Here is a 23,738-nt window from a genome sequence, read left to right on the forward strand (position 1 = left end):
ATAATTCTGACAAAGGAAGAATATAGCCTAATATAAACACATTTATGACAAGTCATGGAAGGAGGAGGGTTTAACTTTTTTTTATTACAAACTCCAACACCAATTGACAACGCCAAAGCCAGGGGTGTCCAAACAATTGCACGGAAGGCCGAGTGTCTGCAGATTTTCGCTCTCCCCTTGTACTTGATTGACTAATTAGGTTGCTAATTGGGTAGTTAATACCCTCACCTGGTTGTTTAGGTGAACTGGGAATCAATTTATAGGAAAAACCAGAAATCCGCAGACACTCGGCCCTCCTTGGAACTGTTTGGACACCCCTGGCTTAGGCATTTGACGGATTTAGTGCTAATGAACCCCAGACAGTCGGATACTTATTTGTACTTCCTGTTCATGTGAAAAGATTATTCAAAGACCAGTGCTCTCTACTGGATAAGTCAATAAATACATACACGTATACACGTGCGTTTAGTCGTTTGTCAGTCGACTGAAGCAGTCGTCTGAGCGTGTACACGTGTATACAACCGTGTATACGACGTGTATACGTGTATACGACACTACATACACGTATACATAGACGTATGCATAGACGTAGACGTATACATGTATACACGGTTGTATACGCGTATAGACGTATACGCGGTGGTATACACGTTCAGTCGTCCAACACAGTCGCATTGTTCAGTCACCTATACGCATACTGTCAGCATACGCGCTCAGACGACTGCTTCAGTCGACTGACAAAAACGACTGAACGCACGTGTATACATGTATGTATTTATTCACTAATCCTGTAGAGGGCGCTGGTCTCTCGTGGATTTTTAATCAAAAGAAGGCTGAACCGTATTTTTTTCCATACCAGAGTCAATGCATATTTAACAGTTAGAATTGAATGGAAAATAAAAGAATAGGGAGGGTGTTAATAGTTACCAAATGGTTATGGAATTACTATTTGTGGAGCCGTGATAATTCTAGCACAAAGTTAGGCTACATTTTGAAACCAAGACCTAAGCAATTCTGAGTAATGTTTGACAGAGTATCCTATCATACTGTTAGTCTGTTAAATCGATTTGAGCTAGCCATAAACACAATTAAACCACGTTGTGACTCGACATTCGTTTAGGAATGGCATAAAACATAGCTAATAGCTTGGTAAGAATATTTATTTAAAGTTTGTCGCAAAGTTGTGCAGCACGGTAATGCAACAAATCTATTTATTTACCAGCACATATTTTACCGTACAAATATTACTTATAGGCTATTTCACAAAACAGTTTTGTAGTTTACTGTGGCCAGAAACCTATACTGACATGAAGGATGACTGGAGCCTATATCAGCACAATTTTGAGACTTATTTAATACAGCCAGTCTCAATCCCAAATAATAATATTTCTTTAGCCAGGGCATGAAAAAATGACAACTTTAATAATATGTCTGATTTTACACAAACAACATGCTTTGCATTTTATTTATTTGCGCTTCTTGCCAAGTTTGCGCTATGGCATATTCATGATGTTTTTTTCAGTACCTTCTTAAAGTAGCCTTACATGATTAATTCGATTGACGCGGTGTTGGTAAGACTACATGGTCATAGCTGACTATAGTTCAACTGTTGTTATTTAAATAATGTTAGTGATTTTATAAAACTGAAAATGGTCAGAATAAAAAACAAATAAAACAATGTAGAGAGTACAAAATTATTTGTACTACTCTCTAGGGAAATATGACACTCCCGATCTGCACTGTGTAATCACAATGTAAAACTGCAATGCACATGTTAGGGATTCCATGAACTCAAAAGACACGACCCAACTAAAATATTAGAATATATATATAGTACAATTATTGAATAATAAGCAGTGGTTGTTAAAGCATTTATTTCCATATTTAGAATGTACTTTTAAATGATATCTACAATACTGAAAAATAAAGTATATAGGCTACAAATTACAAGCAGGCCCGTCAGTTTTCTGTGAAAAAAAATGTAAGAGAAAGATATCCCGTTTACAGACAAGGGTGAAATAAAATAGATTCTTCATGGGAAACCTGTAAGAGATGCAAAATCGTAAATATACTGATAAAAAACATGTTAACGTCTGATTTGAATTCGTAGTCTGTGGTTTTAACTAGCCACCCAGTCTCGCTTGTGTTAAAACTCATACAGAGAAAACAGCATAATGGTAAACCAAAAATTGAGCCTAAAAAATATGTTGCGGTTATAGGGCTACACAACATAAAGCAACAACATGCTTGATTGAGCAATGGACATGAACTTCGGTTTAGGAAGGGAGGACCTACAGGCTATAGCTAACGGCCAAAGGCCGATGGTTTACGGCCACATTGACGGAATGTTTGAGAGTGAAAAAATAATGACAATGTCGATTGCAAACCGAGGCAACAAAACCCAATTGTAACTTGCTATAATGCATAACCAAGCACCTCAACATGCCTGATGGTTTTCGCTAGATGAATGACTACCTACACTCACCTGTAGAAAAACTAACCTATGCCTCATTTCTTCAGAGGTGTTTATCAACTTCCTGTTCGTAAAGATCCCCGGGTTTCTGCGCCCTCTACTGTACTGGATAATATCTACACGCGTATACACATGCGTTCAGTCGTCTGGGTAGGTCGTCTATGACAGTCGACTGAACGTGTATACTGACGCATCGTGTATACGGGTACAGGAACGCATATACATGGGTGCATACACATATACATGGTTGCAAACGCGTATAGACGTATACAAGGTCGCATACGCGGTGGTATGCACATTAGGTCGTTTCAATAGCTTATTAAAGTCCCTTTTCACCTGCCATACACAGACACACACAAAGACACACACAAAGACACACACAAAGACACACACCAGATTATAAGAAATGCTTTTTCAGAGGATGGATTATGAACATGATTATTCCTATTTGCATACGTTCATTAAAGATGGTGCCGTAACAACTAAAGGGTGTAGATTGTCTATTTCCAACAAATCTCAAAAGACAATTTAATGTTTATCAAAACTGGTAACCAGTGTATCAGAACCGTTATCAAGTAGTTCTGTATCATATTTTCTGATACACCGTACATTTTATATCCCATAATATCAAGGAACTAAACTTCTTGTGTTGTATTTAGGACTATAGCTAGAAGTATTTGTATGTTTATGTAAAAGAATGGAAGTAGGGGTCTATGCTAGGTTTCACAGTGGTTTGCTGTAATTGCCCTGACAGATTCTCACAGAGTGAGTATTAGTCTTCCTATTAAAGGTCTCTACATAGAAGCACCCCTATGGAACATTTAAAATCCATTTTGGAACCATCCATTTCCTCTCTCGTCAAGAGACTAGATTTTATTCAACCCCATTTTTAGTGGTGCAAATAGAAACAGAGGACCCGCAGAGAATTCCACACGCTAATGCTCTGGAACCGACCTCAGAGGGTCATAAACTGGCATAGGACAAACCTGCTAATTTAGCCAATCCCAAAATACAAATAATATTATATACCAGTCCAAGACCTGACTTGATCTATGACTACTACTCATGCCACAAGCGATTTCAGGACAGCTCCTCTTTAAAGGGATGGTTAAAGATTTTTTTAAACTGCTTCCCTAGAGTTAGATGAACAATTTCTATATACGGTGCATTCAGAAATTATTCAGTCCCCTCTATATTGTGTTGACTCAGACTTAATTTATACTTGATAAAAGCATAAATTTTGCCATCAATCTACACGCAATACCACATAATGACAAAGTGATTTTTTTTTTTCAGCTTTTCAGAATTTGGACAGTTTCTTCCATTTTTCCATATAGATCCACCAAAGCTTTGCCAGATTGGATGGGGAGCATCAGTGAACTGCCATCTTCAGGTGTCCTCACAGATGTTCAATGGAATTCATGTCTGGGCTTTGGCTTAGCCACTCAAGGACATTCACAGCCTGGTCCCAAATCCACTCTAGCATTGTCTTGGCTGTGTGCTTTGGCTTGCTGTCAGGCTCAAACGACCTCTCTTTATTTTGCCACGTTATTCTTTCCTTAAATCCTGACAAGCATCCCAGACCTTTTCTCTGAGGATCATCTCCATAGGTACCGTTAGGGTTAGTATTGGTAGTATTGGATGTTTCCAAATTTCTTCCATTTCACTGGGAACTTTCAATTGTTTTATTACCTTCTCCTTCTCTACAGAAAGTTTCTTGGACAAGGCCTGGTTTTTGCTCTGACATGCACTGTGAAGTGTTCATGGGATTGAATGCACGTTTTTACAACGTTTATAGTTCAACTGCAATTTTAATTAAAAGCTTGTAACAATCATTTTAAACAAATTACTTGCTATAGAATACTACCGACTTGACAGGCCTATGCATTAGGAATAAAGGTATTAGTGCAGAGATATGTCCTATGTATGAATTTCCTTACATTAGCTAACGTCATTGTGTCAATAATTTCTTGCCATAAAAACAAAATACAAAATGTATTACACCATTTATTCTGTAATCTTTTTTACAATCCATTAAAATTATAATTTTCAAACTAAACTAAACTTAATACATAGACTAACATAGTTACGTCACAGTCTGCATTAAATCAAATAGACCTACCGATGCATTCCAGTTCCAGTGAATGAAAAATATCCTTGGAAGGAAGCTTAATAGATTATATAACATTTATGAACAAAAACCTAACAAAATCTGGCTAGCGCATCCATAGATGCAAGATCTTAACAAATATTTTAAGAATCATTAGGCAATGTTTATATTATTATGATCATTTATTCTTGTTTAGAAACATTTGCATGTCCACGTTCTCTAGGAGTAGATGAGTAGGCTTATGTAGTCTCTTGACTATCAGGCCTGCAGCCTAGAAAGCCCTTTCAGCCCGTAGGCTACAGATGTTGCCAGGATGCACAGTTATGCTTTCACTAACTTTGATACTTTCCTGTACTTGGCCGTTAGCCAGATTTGTTTAGTCTATAAGATATAACCCGTCATTACTGCTGCCAAGTGAGTCAATCTTTTGTAACTTTAGAAAATTAAATTGACTGACTTTCAAGCAATAAATACTTATGTTAAGCAATAAAATGCAAATGTATTATTTAAAAATCATACAACGTGATTTTCTGGATTTTTGTTTAAGATTCCATTTCCCACAGTTGAAGTGTACCCATGATAAAAATTACAGACCTCTACATACTTTGTAAGTAGGAAAACCTGCAAAATCGGCAGTGTATCAAATACTTGTTCTCCCCACTATATATCCAAGCAGGCTTAAAAAAAGATTCAGCAGGTCACAACTATATGTATCAAATAAACGGATATCCTCTTAAAAGGTATGCTGCATTATTGACCAATATGTCCATAACAAGAAGAATGATAAAATTGTAAAATAGAGACACAAATCCATGAAAAGCTTTCCAGCTGCAAACACTGAATAGAAACGATAGACTTGGTTGCCTCCAGCTTGCATTTTCAGCTCATGGACTCAGAGGCACAAGTGGCAAAAAGACACAGAAAAAGAGAATTGGCACTTTCAAGCAAAAGAAAAAATAAAAACTGTCAACCCATAACTGAATTCCCAATGCCAAGTCAACTTCAAGCCGCTAAACACTCCGGACACATTGACAAAGACTTGATAAATGTTAAGAATATGGTATGAAGTAGAATGTAATTATTCTTTCAAAGTTATTGTTATAGTTATACCCAATGTTTTACATTTAATTGTCTACTTAGGATACATGGGGGAGCATAATACTGACCAATCAAAACCTCTTCCAGACCTGTCGCTCACCTGAGTGGACACTGGACTGAGATGCGGTTGAAGCAGGTCCTCCTAGTCTCATGATGAAGACAGAGAGAGACATGAAAGCTGTGAAGAGAGCCCTAGAGATAGAGAGAGAAATCAATATCATACATTAGCATTAATCCCTTGAATAAATCAGCTATTAATTACACATCCATTGATTAAGCACTCAGTCAGTTCTGTCAGACACTGGAGAGGGTGAGGGCAAAGAGACAAAATGATAGGGTCATAAGAAAGGCAAACTGAGGAGGAAAGAAAAATAGGGACATTGAGATTAAAAGGGAAAGATAGAAAGCAAAAGAGGCAATGGGAGAGAGATGAACAGAGCAAGCAAGCAAGTTTATTTAGAAAGCACTATTCATACATCAAAGCAAATCAATGTGCTTTACAAAGAAAAAAAATAATATATATATATATATATATATATATATATATATATATATATATATATATATATATATATATATATATATATATATATATATATATATATATATATATATATATTAAAATACAATAACATAAAAACAAATACTCAAATGAAAACATCAAAACAAATTAAATAATAATAAAAAATAGAATAAGAAAATATAAAAAGAAAAAAACATAGGAAGCTATAAGGCTAACAGGGTGGTTAAGTTTAAGTGCTCAGTCATAGGCACGTGAAGAGATGTTTTTTTTAACCTGGATTTAAAAATGTATACTTTGGGGCATGTCTAAGATTTTCTGGTACTTTATTCCAGTTGTGTACAGCATAACTGCTAAACGCAGATTCTCCATGTTTAGTTTGGACTCTGGGCTCTACTAGCTGACCTGTGTTCATGAATCTAAGAGCCGTGCTCGGTTTATATTCTTCAAACATATCAGAAATGTATTCAGGTCCTAAACCATTCAGAGATTTATAAACTAAAAGCACCACTTAAAAATCCATTCTGTAAATGACTGGAAGCCAATGCAAAGATTTAAGAACCTGAGTGATGTGCTCTGTTCTCTTGGCCCTGGTTAACATTCTAGCAGCAGCATTCTGAATGAGCTGCAGCTGTTTTAAAGCCTTTTTGGGGAGTCCAGTTAAGAGGCCATTACAGTAGTCAATCCTACTAAAGGTAAAACATGGATGAGCTTCTCTTTGTCTTTTTGGGACACAGAGCATTTTATTCTGGCTATATTTTTTTGATGATAGAATGCTGTTTTGGTGACCGCTTTGATATGACTGTTAAATGTGAGGTCTGTGTCTATCAGAACACCAAGATTACGCACTTGATCCCTGGTTTATAGGGCCCGAGAATACAGCTCTTTACTATTAATTGTTCTTTTATTTTTGTTGACAAACACAATAATACAATTATCTTGGTTTAATTGTAGACAATTTTGGTTCATCCAGGTATTTATTTGCTCTATAATGTGACACAGAGAGTCTATTTAGCTGTTGTCATAGAGTACGAGAGCCATTTATATTTGAGTATCATCAGCATAGCTGTGGTAGTTAATGTTGTTGTTCTGTAGAATTTGGCCCAGAGGTAGCATATAGAGACTGAACAGAAGCGGTCTGAGAACTGATCCCTGTGGAACTCTGCATGTCATAGCCTCCCTATCAGATGCATGCTTACCAATGGTGACAAAGTAACTCCGGCCATCTAGATAGATCGGAACCCATCTACAGTGTCAAATGCTGCACTGAGATCTAATAGAACCAGAACTGTCATTTTATCAGAATTAGTATTCAGCCGTATATCATTTACATTTAATTAGGGCCGACTGAAATTTGTCTAAGAGACTGCTTGAGTTGATTGAAGACACACCTTCTCAATGATCTTGGCTATAAAAGGGAGATTTGTTAAGTCTATAGTAGATCATTATAGATGCATCCAGGGGCTTAATGGCACCTGTTTTTAGAGACGTTGGGAAAATGCACAATTGCAGAGAGCTATTAACTATTGGCTGTAGGTCCATCGTTATAGAGTTAAAAAAAAAAAAAAAAGTCTGATGGCAGTGTGTCGAGACAACATGTGGAAGCTTTAAGATGTCGCACTGTTTGTTCTAGGGATTTTTGATCAATTGTATTAAATTGCAAAACATAATAACCAAGTTATGGCTTGGTGGTCATGGTGACGGTACAGAGTCCTTGATACTGTGTAGTGCTGATGGTCTGTCTAATACTTATAATTTTTTCACTGAAGAAGTACGCAAATTCATTATATTTCACAGTGGACAGGAGTTCTGATGCTTTCTGCTTTATTGGGTTTGTAAGATTGTCGACCATGACAAATAGAGTGCAGGTATTGTTGATATTCTTGTTGATCATTCCTGATAAATGTTGCTGTCTGGCCCTGCGTAACTCATTGTTGAAGCCACCAAGGCTTTGTTTATAGATGTCATGGTGAATTTGAAGTTTAGTTTTCCTCCAATTACAGTGGATATAAAAAGTCTACACACCCCTGTTAAAATGCCAGGTTCTTGTGATGTAAAAGAATGAGACAAAGATAAATCATGTCAGAAATGTTTCCACCTTTAATGTGACCTATAATGTGAACAATTCAATTGAAAAACAAACTGAAATCTTTGAGGGTGAAAAAAATAAAATAAACTCAAAATAACTTGGTTGCATAAGTGTGCACACCTTTAAACTAATACTTTGTTGAAGCACCTTTTGATTTTATTACAGCAGTCCTTTTGGGTAGGAATCAATTAGCATGGAACATGTTGATGTGGCAATATTTGCCCACTCTTCTTTGCAAAAGAGCTCCAAATCTGTCAGATAGCGAGGAGCTCCTGTGCACAGCCCTCTTCAGATCACCCTACAGATGTTCAATTGGATTCAGGTCTGGGCTCTGGCTGGGCCATTCCAAAACGTTCATCTTCTTTTGGTGAAGCCATGCTTTTGTGGATATGGATGTGTGCTTTGGGTTGTAGTTGTGCTGAATGGTGAACCTCATCTTCATCTTCAGCTTTCTAACCGACACCTGAAGGTTTTGTGCCAAAATTGCCTGGTATTTGGAAATGTTCATAATTCCCTTTACCAAAGCATTTGATTTATATGTATTCCTTCAGATGCGAGCCTGTGCGCTTTACATGACGTTTCAGGGTTAGGCCCGGCAGTTGCGCACGGACTGGGTTCAGTAATAAAAGGCTTTTAATGACAAAAATATAATTCAGACTGACAAAATAATAAAAATGACATTCTTCTTTTAAATAATAATAATAATAATAGAAATAATAATAATAACGACATTCTTCTTCTAAATAACAATAAACGTCATTAATAATAAATATCATAAAATAATAAGACGAATATTACAAATTGTCATGCAATTATTAATGTGAATGAATGGTACTCCACATCACATTATCATCTTTTATTCTGCTTTTTAAACCAAATGAAACAATTTTATTTATTTCTACCTCCCTGGTGATCGTCTCAATCTCCACGTCAGAGAAGTTTCTCTTTTTTGCCGTCTTCCGTGTATCCACGGAAAATGAGGGCGTGGGGGAAGCAGAGACTTGAATATATAGGGACGTGTTATTCTAATGACGATCGTTTTCAGCCGCGGCATTTATCAAGGGCAGGTATTGCGTACACCTGGATTTTAAAGGTATGCACAGCTTCATAAATCAGGCGGTGAGAGGAGTGTAAGCAAAATCTTACGCCAACATATACGCCCGTTTCTACACAAGAATGATAAATCAGGGCCATTATAAGTCCCATTAAAAGTGAAAAAAGTTCTTACTCCTTTAAGAGTGTCGATCGATGGAATTACCATCACAGTAGACACACCCTTCAATGTATATATCAGCTTGTAACCAACATTACAGTGAGAAGAGATTGAGGTTGTGTAAGGAAGACCACGTCCGTAACCTCATGAACAAGACTTTCTAATGCTGCATAAATAATATAATTTCTCTCTCCTTAGACAAACGGGTATGCTAATTATTACAACCACTATACGAAACGGCCAATTTTTAACAGTAGTTTATAAATAAAATAGACTAACTATTGCACTACTGCTTGTGTAAAGGACCTTTGTGTAGACATGTACAGTAAACACATCTCTCTCGCCATTGCTCACCATAATATTTTCCACTGCATGGTACCAGCTCAACTACTCGCCTATAGCCTCGACTATAATGCTTCATGGGGGACAGTTCTTTACTGTGTTTAAACACCGCCGTGTCCGTAGATGGCACTATAGTGAATGTGAATTGCAAAGCCAAGACAATCGCCATTTGGAATCCCACGCTGTAGTACCGTGAAAACTAGTGGGATCATTCATTTTAGAGACTTGGTTCTTTCGTCAACTCTTCAAAGTGTGTAAGGTATAAGCATGCTCTGAATTGGACAATAAAACATGTGGATTATGACATTGTTTTACTACAATTTGATGAACTCCTGAATCAAACGAAGATCAAGGATTTTTTTGGACATCAGACTGAAAATGGTTGAACGCAGAGTCACTTAAATAGCTATGGTGAGTTCTGTTCTATTGTAAATAACTAGCATTAAGTGTTGTTAGGTTACTGAGTAAGAACGTAATGACTTTTGTATTACACAAGGACTGTTTGCAATATTCTATTAACTTTCAAATTCTTTAGTCAAGTTACTGGTAGCTGAAAGCAAGTTCTAAACCATTGGGGGGAAAATAAGTTATATAAACTGAGCTTGAAAAAAAACAGCGCTGGCCTGAGATGAAATACTTATAGTAACCCTTGTGTTTCTTCGTGTGTCCACAAAGTTTGGTTGCTTACTATTTTTTGTTTCTTCGTTTTTCCTCAAGTTCGGATGTTTTGTGTTTCTTCGCATATCAACAGTTGAACAGGTATGGTAACATTGTTAGTTAACTTGTCTATATCGTGTTTCTTAGGGTATTAACAATTAGAATGTTATAATGTGCGCTTACTCCTTGTAACGTTTATCAACTGATACATAACGTTAGCTAAAACGTTTCTTTGTGTAACGTTACCCACATCATGTGGATAACGTTACTCTTGGCAGTAAATTTAGATAGACTAGCTAAACCTGCACTTGTTACAATTCCGTTACTGAGGTGTTACTTTCCACATTGTTCTTAGCTAGCCTGTGTGTGTCTTACGCCGTTTTTTAAACCTCTTTTCTAAACATTGCTTTCAGGTGATGACTTTTTCTGTAGTTTTGTTCCCGGAGAAGGATGACTGTGTGGCAGTAGTAGAAAATCGTTTCCAGCGTGGGCACCTACCACCCCAAAGATGCACATCTATACCACAACACCCTGTGGATTGCAGTCCTGGAGGTATGTGAATAACATGTTGATCTCGTAATTGCTGCAATGTTTACTTGGTTTCACCATATTTACCTGTTCACCAACTTATGTTTATTTTTAGGATGGAGCAAGCACAGTACTCCAAAGCACTAGAAAGGTGCTCCACTCCACAATGTAGAGGATTGCTACATAGGTAACTGTGGGTTCATTCACTTAACCCAGATCCTTAACTTGTTATTAAAGCATGTTGCTTCCAATTTTTTTTGCCAATTTCAATTTATTTTTAAGGGCAAGAAGGCAGAGGTAGGGGGAAGTTTTAGCTCCGCACATGAAGGTAAGAATGAACATTTTGGCGGACATTGCGATTTGAGTTCTGATTGTAAAATAACCAGATATTTAGGATTGAATAATTAACTCTCTGTCTTTACTTTCAGAACATTTGGAGAAGATCAAGTGGTTGACTGAAGAGAAGGTCCAGCTAAGAGCACAGCTGGTTCTACAATCAGGTAAAAACAAGACTATAGTTGCGCTAGCGTGTTGTCTTCATGAAACATTTCATTTGTCTTGAATGTCATGCAATTCTCAAAATCGTGTCAGACCATTTAAGTACAATATCTGATTACTGTATTACAGGAGCCAAAAGTAAGAATCCTTCCAACCGGGATGCCACTGACGAGGCAGTCCAGAACCAGGTCCCCAGGTACCAGAAAGGGGCAGCTGACGGTGCAGGTGTGAAAAGATGTCGCGGCTGTACAAGGGACCTGCCGTGAATATCCAGCACAACCAATATTGCTGCTAAGCGGCAGTACTGTATTTTTTAAATGTATTACTGCTGCTATGTACAGTGTTATATACACTCACCTAAAGGATTATTAGGAACACCTGTTCAATTTCTCATTAATGCAATTATCTAATCAACCAATCACATGGCAGTTGCTTCAATGCATTTAGGGGTGTGGTCCTGGTCAAGACAATCTCCTGAACTCCAAACTGAATGTCAGAATGGGAAAGAAAGGTGATTTAAGCAATTTTGAGCGTGGCATGGTTGTTGGTGCCAGACGGGCCGGTCTGAGTATTTCACAATCTGCTCAGTTACTGGGATTTTCACGCACAACCATTTCTAGGGTTTACAAAGAATGGTGTGAAAAGGGAAAAACATCCAGTATGCGGCAGTCCTGTGGGCGAAAATGCCTTGTTGATGCTAGACGTCAGAGGAGAATGGGCCGACTGATTCAAGCTGATAGAAGAGCAACTTTGACTGAAATAACCACTCTTTACAACCGAGGTATGCAGCAAAGCATTTGTGAAGCCACAACACGCACAACCTTGAGGCGGATGGGCTACAACAGCAGGATAATGCACCATGTCACAAAGCTCGAATCATTTCAAATTGGTTTCTTGAACATGACAATGAGTTCACTGTACTGAAATGGCCCCCATAGTCACCAGATCTCAACCCAATAGAGCATCTTTGGGATGTGGTGGAACGGAAGCTTCGTGCCCTGGATGTGCATCCCACAAATCTCCATCAACAGCAAGATGCTATCCTATCAATATGGGCCAACATTTCTAAAGAATGCTTTCAGCACCTTGTTGAATCAATGCCACGTAGAATTAAGGCAGTTCTGAAGGCGATAGGGGGTCAAACACAGTATTAGTATGGTGTTCCTAATAATCCTTTAGGTGAGTGTATATGATTGCATTATCCTCTTAATATATTTATAGCTCAGAGTGAGTGTTCTTAATTGACTGTGGTATTGTTATGCCACCTTTCATAAGCTTATTGTACTGAAGTATCTATGATTCAATAACTATCGATTGCTGCTAGGTCATTCTTATGTAGATTAATTCCATTCTAGCCCTTGTTTATTTTGTACTTTTACATTCAAATAATGTAATTTTATTATATATGTTGCTGGACATGTTTTCTTGCACTATTTGATTTTGTTTCCATTTTATTACAATTCATTTGCACATGTTTATTTTGTATGCTTGCTGTATAACGCATGTATGCATCTTGCACTATTTGAATTTTTATTAGATTTTATTCAGTTCATTGTCATTTGTAACATGACCATTATTATAAATAAAACCTAATATTGGGGTGTGAGGCATCCCGCTGGGGTTAGTGCATAAAAGCTGCTAGCCGCCGTCAGGCCGCTGGTGAGCCGCTGATCAGGGTATTGTTAGAAAGCATTGTTATGAAAATGGCCCACCGGCGGCCGGACTGCGACCCATGCTATAAAAACAAAGCGGCAGTCGCTTTCCTTTGTAGAATGTCAAAAGACCCAGGGAGGATAATTATCTGCATGTTGCTTGGATGTGTAGAGAGAATAACTGGCAACATTACTGTTAGCTCTTTGACCGATGTGTTAGGATTTCAGTCTTAGCCATTCTGATATGCTTGGTTATGTCGTCCCCAATCAAGCTAGTATCTGGTTTATCAAATGTGGAGTTAGGACGAGGGAAAGAAGAAACTTTGCGATCAGTGGTTTTAGGTATATTTCTTGGATTTTGGACTTGGTCTGACGCAAGACGTCAGACCAAGTCCTCGCTATAGTTGATGCCTTTGGTCTAGCCCCGGTGATGTGCCAGTAAGATGTGTCATTGGGGAAGGCTAGTTTGAAAGCCTCTGCGGTTAATCCAGTGGCATTAGCACATTTCCTGGGGAGAGTGTCAGCCAGGTCCGTGACAGAGTGGACGAGAAGTAATCCCTTGTATACCAATCTGTGTCTGTCCGTTAGCATTTGGTAGCACAACCCCTAGAATAGCTGCTACTACAGAGTCAATTAATTGTTCACTCTCACGTATTTCAAGCTGTGAAATACGTGAGGGTCATTCGCACCTACCGGACAGGACCCACAGTCCGACCGGAGGAGGGCTCTGGTGACTAAATCTTTTAAGCGTTTGATCCGTTCCTCCAACAGCTGTCTTAGCTCCTCCATCATAAAAAAAAAACTTTGCTGAGGTCCTCTTTTAAAAATGACTTTTTTCATAAAATTGAAAAAAATATGATTAAAACAAATATAGAACAAAAATTTAACAAAAGATCAAAGATAAAAAAACAGGACAGAGAATAAGACATGTTGAGGTAAAACAGATAGTGATGGAAAGGACACAAGATACAAAGAAGGAGAAAGAGAAAATAAAGTGAAGGAGATATAAAGCAAGAGAAGCAAAGGAGGACGAGGGATTTGTGGGGGTATAAAATGACAGTGATCTGCCACGCATGACAGGACGGATAACAGATCCCGTGGGTAATGGCGGATAACAGATCCCCTGGCGGATAACAGATCCCCTGAGGCAGATAACGGATCCTCCACCTCCACAAGATCGATCAATGCTTTTCTAATGCAGTGGCAGAGAGGGAAATGAACAAGAGCCTGCATTCAGCCCAAAGTCTCTGGACCAAACTGTCAGTCACCGAAGGGCACAGAGAACTTGCCTTGGTCTGCCAGTCCAGATACATTGGCACTGAAGAAAGACTCGAAATCAAATATACGCTAAAACACACTTAGAGAGCTCCATTGAATCAAACCTGTTCCCTGTGCTAAAATGAATATACAAAATAATTTTTGTAGAAATCTACCTCAAAGAGGTCCCATTCGTAATATAGATATTTCCAGAATAAAAAGTGTCCATGCATTAGCATTAGAATGAACTGTTGAAACAATGTTTTATTGAGTAAAAGTTTAGCACCCAGTCGTCTTTGGTAGATCTAAAATATTGAGTAAAAGGTCAGAAAGTTCAAGTTCATGGTCAGCAAGTGTTAGGTCCACTTTCTCTCTTTCCAAGTTATGTACATGCAGGTCTACTGGCTAAATCTCCAGTCTCCTTATGAAAATCAAAAGATAGTAATAATAATAATAATAATATCACTTTCTACCATAACAGATCTTTGGTACTATTGCTGTTTATGTTATATGCCAACAAGAGATGAGACATTTAAATTATGGAGAAGGAATATTAGAACGCAACAGAGACTTACAGCTGAGTCTAGACCTATGGGCATGGTAAAATACATTATAAACACACAATGCTTCAGTGAAATAAATTGTTGTGGAAATTCTTGAACTGATGTATTCTTGGTCGTCCTATACATGTATGAATAAGTTACTAGTTAAAGATGCCGAGAGGGGTCTGGTGTTTGCCTGGGGAGGCATCATTGACCAGCATCCTTGACTGGCACCAGTGGATTAGATGGTTACTCGTAAATCAGTACATTTGTATAACCCTTTAGTGTCTCTGTTGATTATCCAGACATTGGCCCTCATTTATCATTATTGCGTAGAAACGGGCGTATATGTTGGCGTAAGATTTAGCTTACACTCCTCTCATCGCCTGATTTATGAAACTGTGCGTAACTTTAAAATCCAGGTGTACACAATACCTTCCCTTGATAAATGCCGCGGCTGAAAACGATCGTCATTAGAATAACACGCCCCTATATATTCAAGTCTCCGCTTCCCCCACGCCCTCATTTTACGCCATGGACACACGGAAGACGGCAAAAAAGAGAAACTTCTCTGACGTAGAGATTGAGACGATCACCAGGGAGGTAGAAAGAAATAACATTTTTCATTTGGCAGTTTAAATAGCGGAATAAAAGATGATGATGTGATGTGGAGTACCATTCATTCACATTAATAACTGCATGACAATTTGTAATATTCGTCTTATTATTTTATGATATTTATCAATGACGTTTATTGTTATTTAGAAGAAGAATGTCGTTATTATTATTATTATTTCTATTATTATTATTATTATTATTTAAAAGAAGAATGTCATTTTTATTATTTTGTCAGTCTGAATTACATTTTGGTAATTTAAAGCCTTTTATTACTGAACCCAGTCCATGCGCAACTGCCGGGCCTAACCCTGAAACGTCATGTAAAGCGCACAGGCTCGCATCTGAAGGAATACATATAAGTCAAATCCTTTGGTAAAGTCACACAAATGAAACCTTGAAGTCCATGTTGCAAAAAAATAAACACTGAAGTTTGTAATTATGTTGTTGTTTTTTTTTTACAGTAGGTCATAATATATCACATCTTTTAGTTTGTCAGTGCGTTAGGATTTTCTTTTCTGCGCTATTAAGGTTTCATTTCTCTCATATGTTGTTGTCATCCATCCACCAAAGATCACTCCAAATTTAACTATTAATACTGTTTTATTTTCAGTTTACATCTCAATGCACTGGCATAACATCAGTGCACGAGGTAACAGCAGCAGGGGCTGAGTATACGGCTACAAATTTTTTACTTGAGACAGGTCAAAATAAAAGTCCCGTCTCTTCACACATGCGCACAATTAACTCTTGCACAATTTTGGGTATACAACAGTCAGTTTCATAATTAAACAACATAATATAACATAAATGATGAGAACATATAACCAAACATGCGCATTTCCGCACTAACTCAAAACGTGCGTACACCACCTCCTGAGCTGGCGTAGGATTTGAGAGTGCTGTACGCCAACGTCCATATTGATAAATCTCAAAGTCACCGTGGTTTTGGGTGTACGCCAGGTGTACGCTGGAAATTTGGTGTACGTACTTTTGATAAATGAGGGCCATTGTGTCTCCTCAGGAGTTGAGAAGGATAAGGTGGGGTGACAGCCTGCCCTTTGGGTAAATGTTACACAAGACTGATGGGAAACAACTTACCACACCCCTTTTTGTATGTGATATATACTGTTGAATGAGCTATATTGAGTTAGAGACTCCTCGGACGATTAGGTTTGTAAGCGGTTGACGCGTCTCTTATTTGCAAATGAAATTAAAATGGTGCCTAGAGAATTTTGTCTCAGTTTCTAACTCCTTTAAGAGTGTCGATCGATGGAATTATTTAATGAAAATAAATGTTTATCTTAAAGGAATAATTCACCCAAATTACACTATGGTCAATAAAAAATGTACCGTGTAGTCCTGAAAAATAAAATCCATTCTCAAATGGAACTGATGTCAAATGAAGGCATTTTATGTCAAATGCAATATTCAGGGTTCCCACTCTAAGTCTATTGTCAAATTCACTGACTTTTCCCTGACTTTCATTGACTAAAAAGCTGAATTTCCATTACCTATAATGAACAGAAAACAAAGCAAGCTTACTAGTTCACAGACGTTTTCTGTACAAAACTAAGTTTTCACTGCTTAAACATACGCTGATCAGCCATAACATTATGAACACTGACAGGTGAAGTGAATAACACTGATAATATATTTATCATGGCACCTGTCAGTGGGTGGGATACATTAGACAACAAGTGAACAGTCTGTCCACAAAGTTGATGTGTTAGAAGCAGGAAAAAAGGGGCAAGCGTAAGAACGTAAGAGCGACTTTGACAAGGGCCAAATTGTGATGGCTAGAAGACTGGGTCAAAGCATCTCCAAAACTGCACCCCTTGTGGGGTGTTCCCGGTCTGCAGTGGTCAGTACCTATCAAAAAAGGTCCAAGGAAGAAAAGCGGTAAATTGGCGACAGGGTGATGGGCGACCAAGGCTCATTGATGCACGTGGGGAGCAAAGGCTGGCCCGTGTGGTCCGATCCGACAAGCTACTGTAGCTGAAATTGCTGAAAATGTTTATGCGGGTTACTGATAGAAAGGTGCCGGAACACACAGTGTGTCACAGTTTGTTGCGTATGTGCCTACAATGGGCACGTGAGCATAAGAACTGGACCACAGAAGAATTGAATAAGGTCGCCAGGTCTGATGAATCACGTTTTCTTTTACATCACGTGGATGGCAGGGTTTTTGTATGTCGCTTACCTGGAGAACACATGGCACCAGGATGCAGTATGGGAAGAAGGCAGAGGTAGTGTGATGCTTTGGGCAATGTTCCACTGGGAAACCTTGGGTCCTGCCATTCATGTCAATATCAATTTGACACGTACCACCTACCTGAGCATTGTTCCAAACTATGTGCACCCTTTCATGGCAATGGTAATCTCTGATGGCATTGGCCTATTTCAGCAGGATAATGTGCCTTGCCAAAAAGCAAAAATGGTTCAGGAATGGTTTGAGGAACACAAAAACGAGTTCAAGGTGTTGACTTGGCCTCCAAATTCCCCAGATCTCAATCCAATTCAGCATCTGTGGAATGTGCCGGACAAACAAGGCCAATCCATGGAGGCCCCACCTCGCAACTTACAGGACATAAAGGATCTGCTGCTAACATATTGGTGCCAGATTCCACAGCACACCTTCAGAGGTCTAGTGGAGTCCATGTCTCGATGGGTCAGGGCTATTTTGACATCAAAAGGGGGACCTACACAATATTAGGCAGGTGGTCATAATGTTATGGCTGATCGGAGTAATACACAATTATGATCATCATTAAGATGACACGCAGGTAGCATGCTTCTTACTGTTTGCGTGGCTGCAAAGTGCTCCCTCTCCCATATTTGATAGATCGATAATAGTTTTAGAAACTTTACATTTAACTTTGCTGTCTTCTACTTTTTTTTTTTTTAAGGGGATAAATAGACACTGAAAAATTAAGGGTCCTAACCATAACAATAAGCAATAGGGGAAATGTGTGAAATAAACCAAAAAAGAATACTGCATGGAAAATACATTTTGATAAATGACAAACATTTTAACATGCTCCAAAATACCCTGATATTCAATGACTTGGACTAAAAAATTATAAAAACTCCCCTGACTTTCCATCTCTGGAATATACTTTTTAAAATCCCATGATATTCCAGAAATTACATGGGAACCCTGAATATTGGATACAACATCATTTACATTTTTAGACTAGGTACCTTTTTGTAATTTCACAAAAAACACTATTCTGGTTATCTGATTGCCATGATTTACTTCTCTAGGCCCAGTTGCCAATTGTCTGGAAACAATGAAAATGCTGCCTGAATCAAACCAAAAAGTATCATAATAATTAGGCCTAAAGTAATTGACAGGATCGATAGGGAGATGTTTTCTAATGAGTCACTAAATTACTAAAAGCCCACTTGCATCTATATTGTAAACTTATTGATTCTACTTCCACAAAAGAGCACTCAATGTGTTTGAAAGAAAATCTAATTTTCCACTATGATCGATATCGTGCTCTTCCTGTGTCCTCTGGCGAGATCAGACAACAGTGAGACATACACCAATGTTTCAGTCCATCAATCACCTAACCAGGTCCAATCAGAATTTGATGAAGAAATAGGGGTTTGTGTTGTCAAAACAGACAAATTATCAAAATGAATTAATAAAAACAATTACAACTACACTTTCACACTCTGACACTGAAACTCTCACCCATGCCTTTGTCACTTCCCGCCTAGACTACTGTAACACTATCCTCTCCAGTATCCCCAACAAACTCATAAACCGACTACAACTGGTCCAGAACTCAGCAGCCAGAATTCTCACTGCCACCAACTCAATAGACCGTATCACACCAATCCTCATCAAACCACACTGGCTGCCTGTCCAACACCGCATTAACGTCAAAATACTCCTCTTGATATACAAAGCCTTTCACAACCTGGCTCTCTCCTACCAGTCGGACCTTCTCCTGATCTATGCCCCCTCCCACTCCCTCCTCTCCTCCTCTGCTGGTCTGCTCGCCCCACAATTCTGTCTCTCCTCAATGGGTGCTTTAGTTGCTCTGGACCTCACTCCCCCCACACATACGCCAAGCAGACACAATCAACACATTCAAAAACTTCTCAAAACCCACCTCTTTCAGGTTGCATATAACCTCTAGCTCTTAACGCTTCCTCTTAAGTCCCTACACAATCATTATTTAATCCTCTTCCCATCTTTTTTTGTTTTAATAACTTTTATCCTCTTCCCACCCTTCCTCCCCAAATCATGTCTCATTTTTATCTGGTTCTGTTTTAAATGTTTTAATGCACATATATTTTATCTTTATGTATTGAACTTCATTGTTTGTAGGCCCATTCCTCATGTAAGATGCCCCCCAAATAAAATCTATTATTATTAAGACATTTACAAAATATAGATTTTGCACAGCAAACAACTATCCTTACTTACATTTTTGAAATTCATACAGTAGCACACTAAACTGCCCATTGTTAATTAGGGAAGATCTTGATTGTATATTTCTCATGTTCCCTCTACTCACATCTTTGTCTCAAAACTCATTGGATGAGAAAGCCAGAGGACCGACCACTCTGAAATTCTACAATGGGCATTGAGCAAATTCTTTGGCCAAAATGTGCAACTGGTAATGCTGATTGACTGGCTGAGACACTGGCAATTTAAATATTGAGTTTATTTTCAGTGTGAATATTTTTATATTGTTGATTCTGGAGTTAATAGGCTCTGTGCACCAGCATAGTGACGAACTTCCACTTTTGTCTAGAAGTCGGCATTGCAGTTTCCGGTTTACTTCCTGTCCTCATCCGCATTAGTAAACACCTAAACTCACAACAAGATGAGTGATGCTGTTGTACGAAAAAAAAGAAATATAATGTACGTGACTCATTTAACTTTCAAGGTACAAGTGGGGCATCATTTTAATCAGGAGAATGTCCTCTTTTTAATAAAATATGGCTTGTGCCATTTAATGACTTCAAACGCTAGACTAAAAATAGTCAGAAAAGGCGATTTTTTTTATATACTTCCACGTAACGCAGGTTTAAGCGCAATTAATACCATATAGGACCAGATGTTTACTTCCTATGCCAGTTGTTATTTTTCAGTTTCATTGTGAAATGAGGTTACAGTAGTAAAATAAAAGAGGAGACCTGTTTTGGTGCTTTTTTGAGGCTTTGGAATTTTAAGTGTAATTTAGGTTAGAAGAGGCTGAACGAAGGTTCGTTTCAATTCACTTGCTATGGGGACGCGCTAGCATTCCAGCTCAGCCACCGTTCTTTTGCCGTTTTTGAGGCTAGTGGGAATTTGTATGCGTTCTATTGTCCTGCCTAATACTACACTAAAAAGGAACACATCGCTAACTAGCTTAACCGATAGCGGGCCAGCACACCACAGTAAACTACTTACCCTCGTAGCTGTGCAGATAACTCGATACGTAGAGTTTGAATCCCTTGTTCCACTTGCTTGTTGGAGCAGGGGACCAGGCATCAACAATTCGATGGACATCACTAATGGTTATTTTAGGCAGGTCTTGGAGACATCTACTAAAAACTGAAATTTTGGGCGACGTGGGTGAGCGCCTTAAGTAAACCGGAAACTGATATGCCGACATCTGGCTAAAGCGGAAGTTCGTCCATACGCTTGTGCACAGAGCCTATTTAACATAGTAGAAGTCAATTAACAAGGTGGGGTAAAAGAACCCCAGTGTTATGAATAACATTAAGCCTGCATAATATTTTTGGAATAACCATGAATTCCAGAAAGACGTAATCAGGATATCTTAAAATTTTTGATAAGAAATTAACTGGAATGTTGCAACCCCTACTCAATGAGCCATCACGTTATTTTTGGTTACATGAGGGTAAAAGTAGTGCTATTGAGACAAAATACTCCCCCGAAAATGGTTAACTATGTCATTAATGTCCTCTTAACAATTCACTTTCAAACTTGGAATTGTATGGCTTGTGCATAATAAACAAATACACAGATTGAGTTGATACTTAAAAATAGTATAAGATATGCATGCGTATCACACGAATGCATTGTTATATACTTACATCTTCTCAAATCCAGCTGTTCACGGTGGCAGGCGGCCAGGGAAGGGGATTGGCTGTCGCAGGGCGAAGTGACAGTTCTGCAGCAGAGTGGGACAAACTTACGATCAGTAAAAGAACGAGGTACTCTGCGCCGTACCCGACTTGATTTCCGGGACCTTTCAGCCCATGACGGTAATTTATATGGTAAACGTTTGCCCAAGTCTTGAGAATCCTCCAAATCAAAGCGACAGGGTCAAGAACCCTCGAGATGCAGCCCGCAGTCCAGATGAGAATATTTGCCAACACATAAAACGTACCTGTCCGTTTGATGATTTACTGCCAGTAGTCGTAAATTAATTTGAGGTAACTGCCATTGGTAATTTCAATGGCACTCCTCGCTGTGCGTTTCTGTATTCGAGAAGATAAAGCTACCAAGGAAGTTAATCTTTCACTATAGACGCTACTTTACATTTTGAATTATCATAAACTGGGCTATTGAATTATTCTTAAAAGCTAAGTGCAACAACAGCTAACTGAAACTTCAGGAAACCAATAATAGTTGTACAATTTTTCTTAGTGCTCCGCTTACACCATAAAGGAAGTGAAACCAGTACCAAGAAGTTCAGCTCCTCCCTTCCACGGAAAATCCAAATTGCGAAATAGATTTCCGGATGGTTCCTGATCCGTGTACGATTCGTTCATTGGTTATCCCACAGAAAAAAGGGTGATGCAGAACCAATACAGGGCTCGTTTTCTGTTTAAGTTTTTTCAAGCTTTGAGTAAATACAGAAATAGAAACTATTCCTACTGTTTCTCACTTAAGATATTGGTAAACGGGCACTTGTCAAGGTAGGCAGGATAAAGGAGGGGCTGACGAACAGGGTGCGTTCATTTTGTTTATATCGAGTGCATATAGAAAACGTTATTAAAATATTTTAGCTAATTTTGGGAAATCTAGCTACTCACAGCCAGTTGAAAACATAATGATCATGTCTGTTTGTGGCTAGACAAGTTATCTAACTGATTGGCTATCGTAATGGACTGGTAATCGTCCTTCCAACTAACTAGTTTACATTCTATGCATCCCAAATAGCTTTCGTTTGTTTCCATCTCTTTTTCTCCCTCTGTCAACCCTCAGGAACGTCAGTCTTCATAATCAATACGGCAGTAGACACATTTCTCCCACTAGTCCCCTCAGATCTAGCTTAGTCGTAGCTATGCCTTCTCGCTAGTCACTCACATAACTGAGAAAATGCATATACATTACCAATAAACGCGTCCATCCTTTCAATGTAGTCAACTGGGTGGGACTGTTTGATCAAGTGATCACAACTATCCGAAACATCAGGATGGATGAGCCACTGAATTATACTGAAATATACTTTTTTAAGGAGATTTCCTCAATGTCTCTGCCCAAGCTGGAACCAGCACTTATATATAATCGCATTGAAAACACAGTGATGCCTCTTTCCATCTCTATGGACATCGCCATATAAGGCATCTCTGATTTTTGTGTGGTCAAGTGGGAAAAAGACTAGAAACTTTACTGGTTAATCCTTTCTGATGACCCGATTTATTCTGGTCAGACCAGGTTATTAGGATTGATGTAGTTGGAAGACCCACTTTACAAAACAAAAATTATTTCCTTGCCTGCATTATCTTATACTTAGCCAGTTGGGAGGTGCCCAACCTGCCTGAGATGTTGCTAAATTGCATATTCACAAGAAAATCCCCTATACTGATTGTTTCCCCCTTCCCCAAACGAACCTAGCCTAATACACACCACTCAATGGGAACCCCCTCAGCCACAACCACCAATGGCACAAACAGGTCTCAAATCCACAACCATAGTGATGCAGTTGCACTGATAAGTAGGCTGTATCAGAGAATTCTAAAAGAGAATGTCAGTCAGTCCACCCAAGAACTGAATCTGATGTTCACATGGGGGTTGCAACAAGACAATAGTTGTATCTACATCAGAAAGGCTGAACAGCCATTCATTTTAGGTCAGGAACACATATGGAAATAGATAAATAAATACAAATACCTTTCCATTGTGCTGTCATGCACGTACAACTTCTGAACCAGTGAAAATGTGC

The 23,738-nt window shown here is 38.5% G+C and overlaps 1 protein-coding gene across 2 annotated transcripts in view; it reads right to left on the minus strand.

The window, feature by feature from the left end:
- LOC105006651 (interleukin-1 receptor accessory protein) overlaps positions 1-23,030 on the minus strand; it is a 123,276-nt gene extending 100,246 nt beyond the window's left edge. The window contains exons 1-3 of one of the 2 annotated variants that reach the window (XM_034291403.1): positions 22,907-23,030; positions 21,661-21,737; positions 5,782-5,873 (exon numbers count right to left, since the gene is read on the minus strand). In XM_034291403.1, the coding sequence (XP_034147294.1) occupies positions 5,782-5,873; positions 21,661-21,662 (94 nt within the window). In that variant the 5' untranslated portion in view covers positions 21,663-21,737; positions 22,907-23,030. Of the gene's footprint in view, positions 1-5,781; positions 5,874-21,660; positions 21,738-21,956; positions 22,231-22,906 lie in introns of those variants that run through there. The other variant, XM_010865283.3, reaches the window with a different exon arrangement.
- Positions 23,031-23,738: the final 708 nt, after the last annotated feature.

This window comes from Esox lucius, chromosome 1, assembly GCF_011004845.1.
Source record: "Esox lucius isolate fEsoLuc1 chromosome 1, fEsoLuc1.pri, whole genome shotgun sequence".
In the NCBI taxonomy this organism is placed as follows: domain Eukaryota; kingdom Metazoa; phylum Chordata; class Actinopteri; order Esociformes; family Esocidae; genus Esox; species Esox lucius.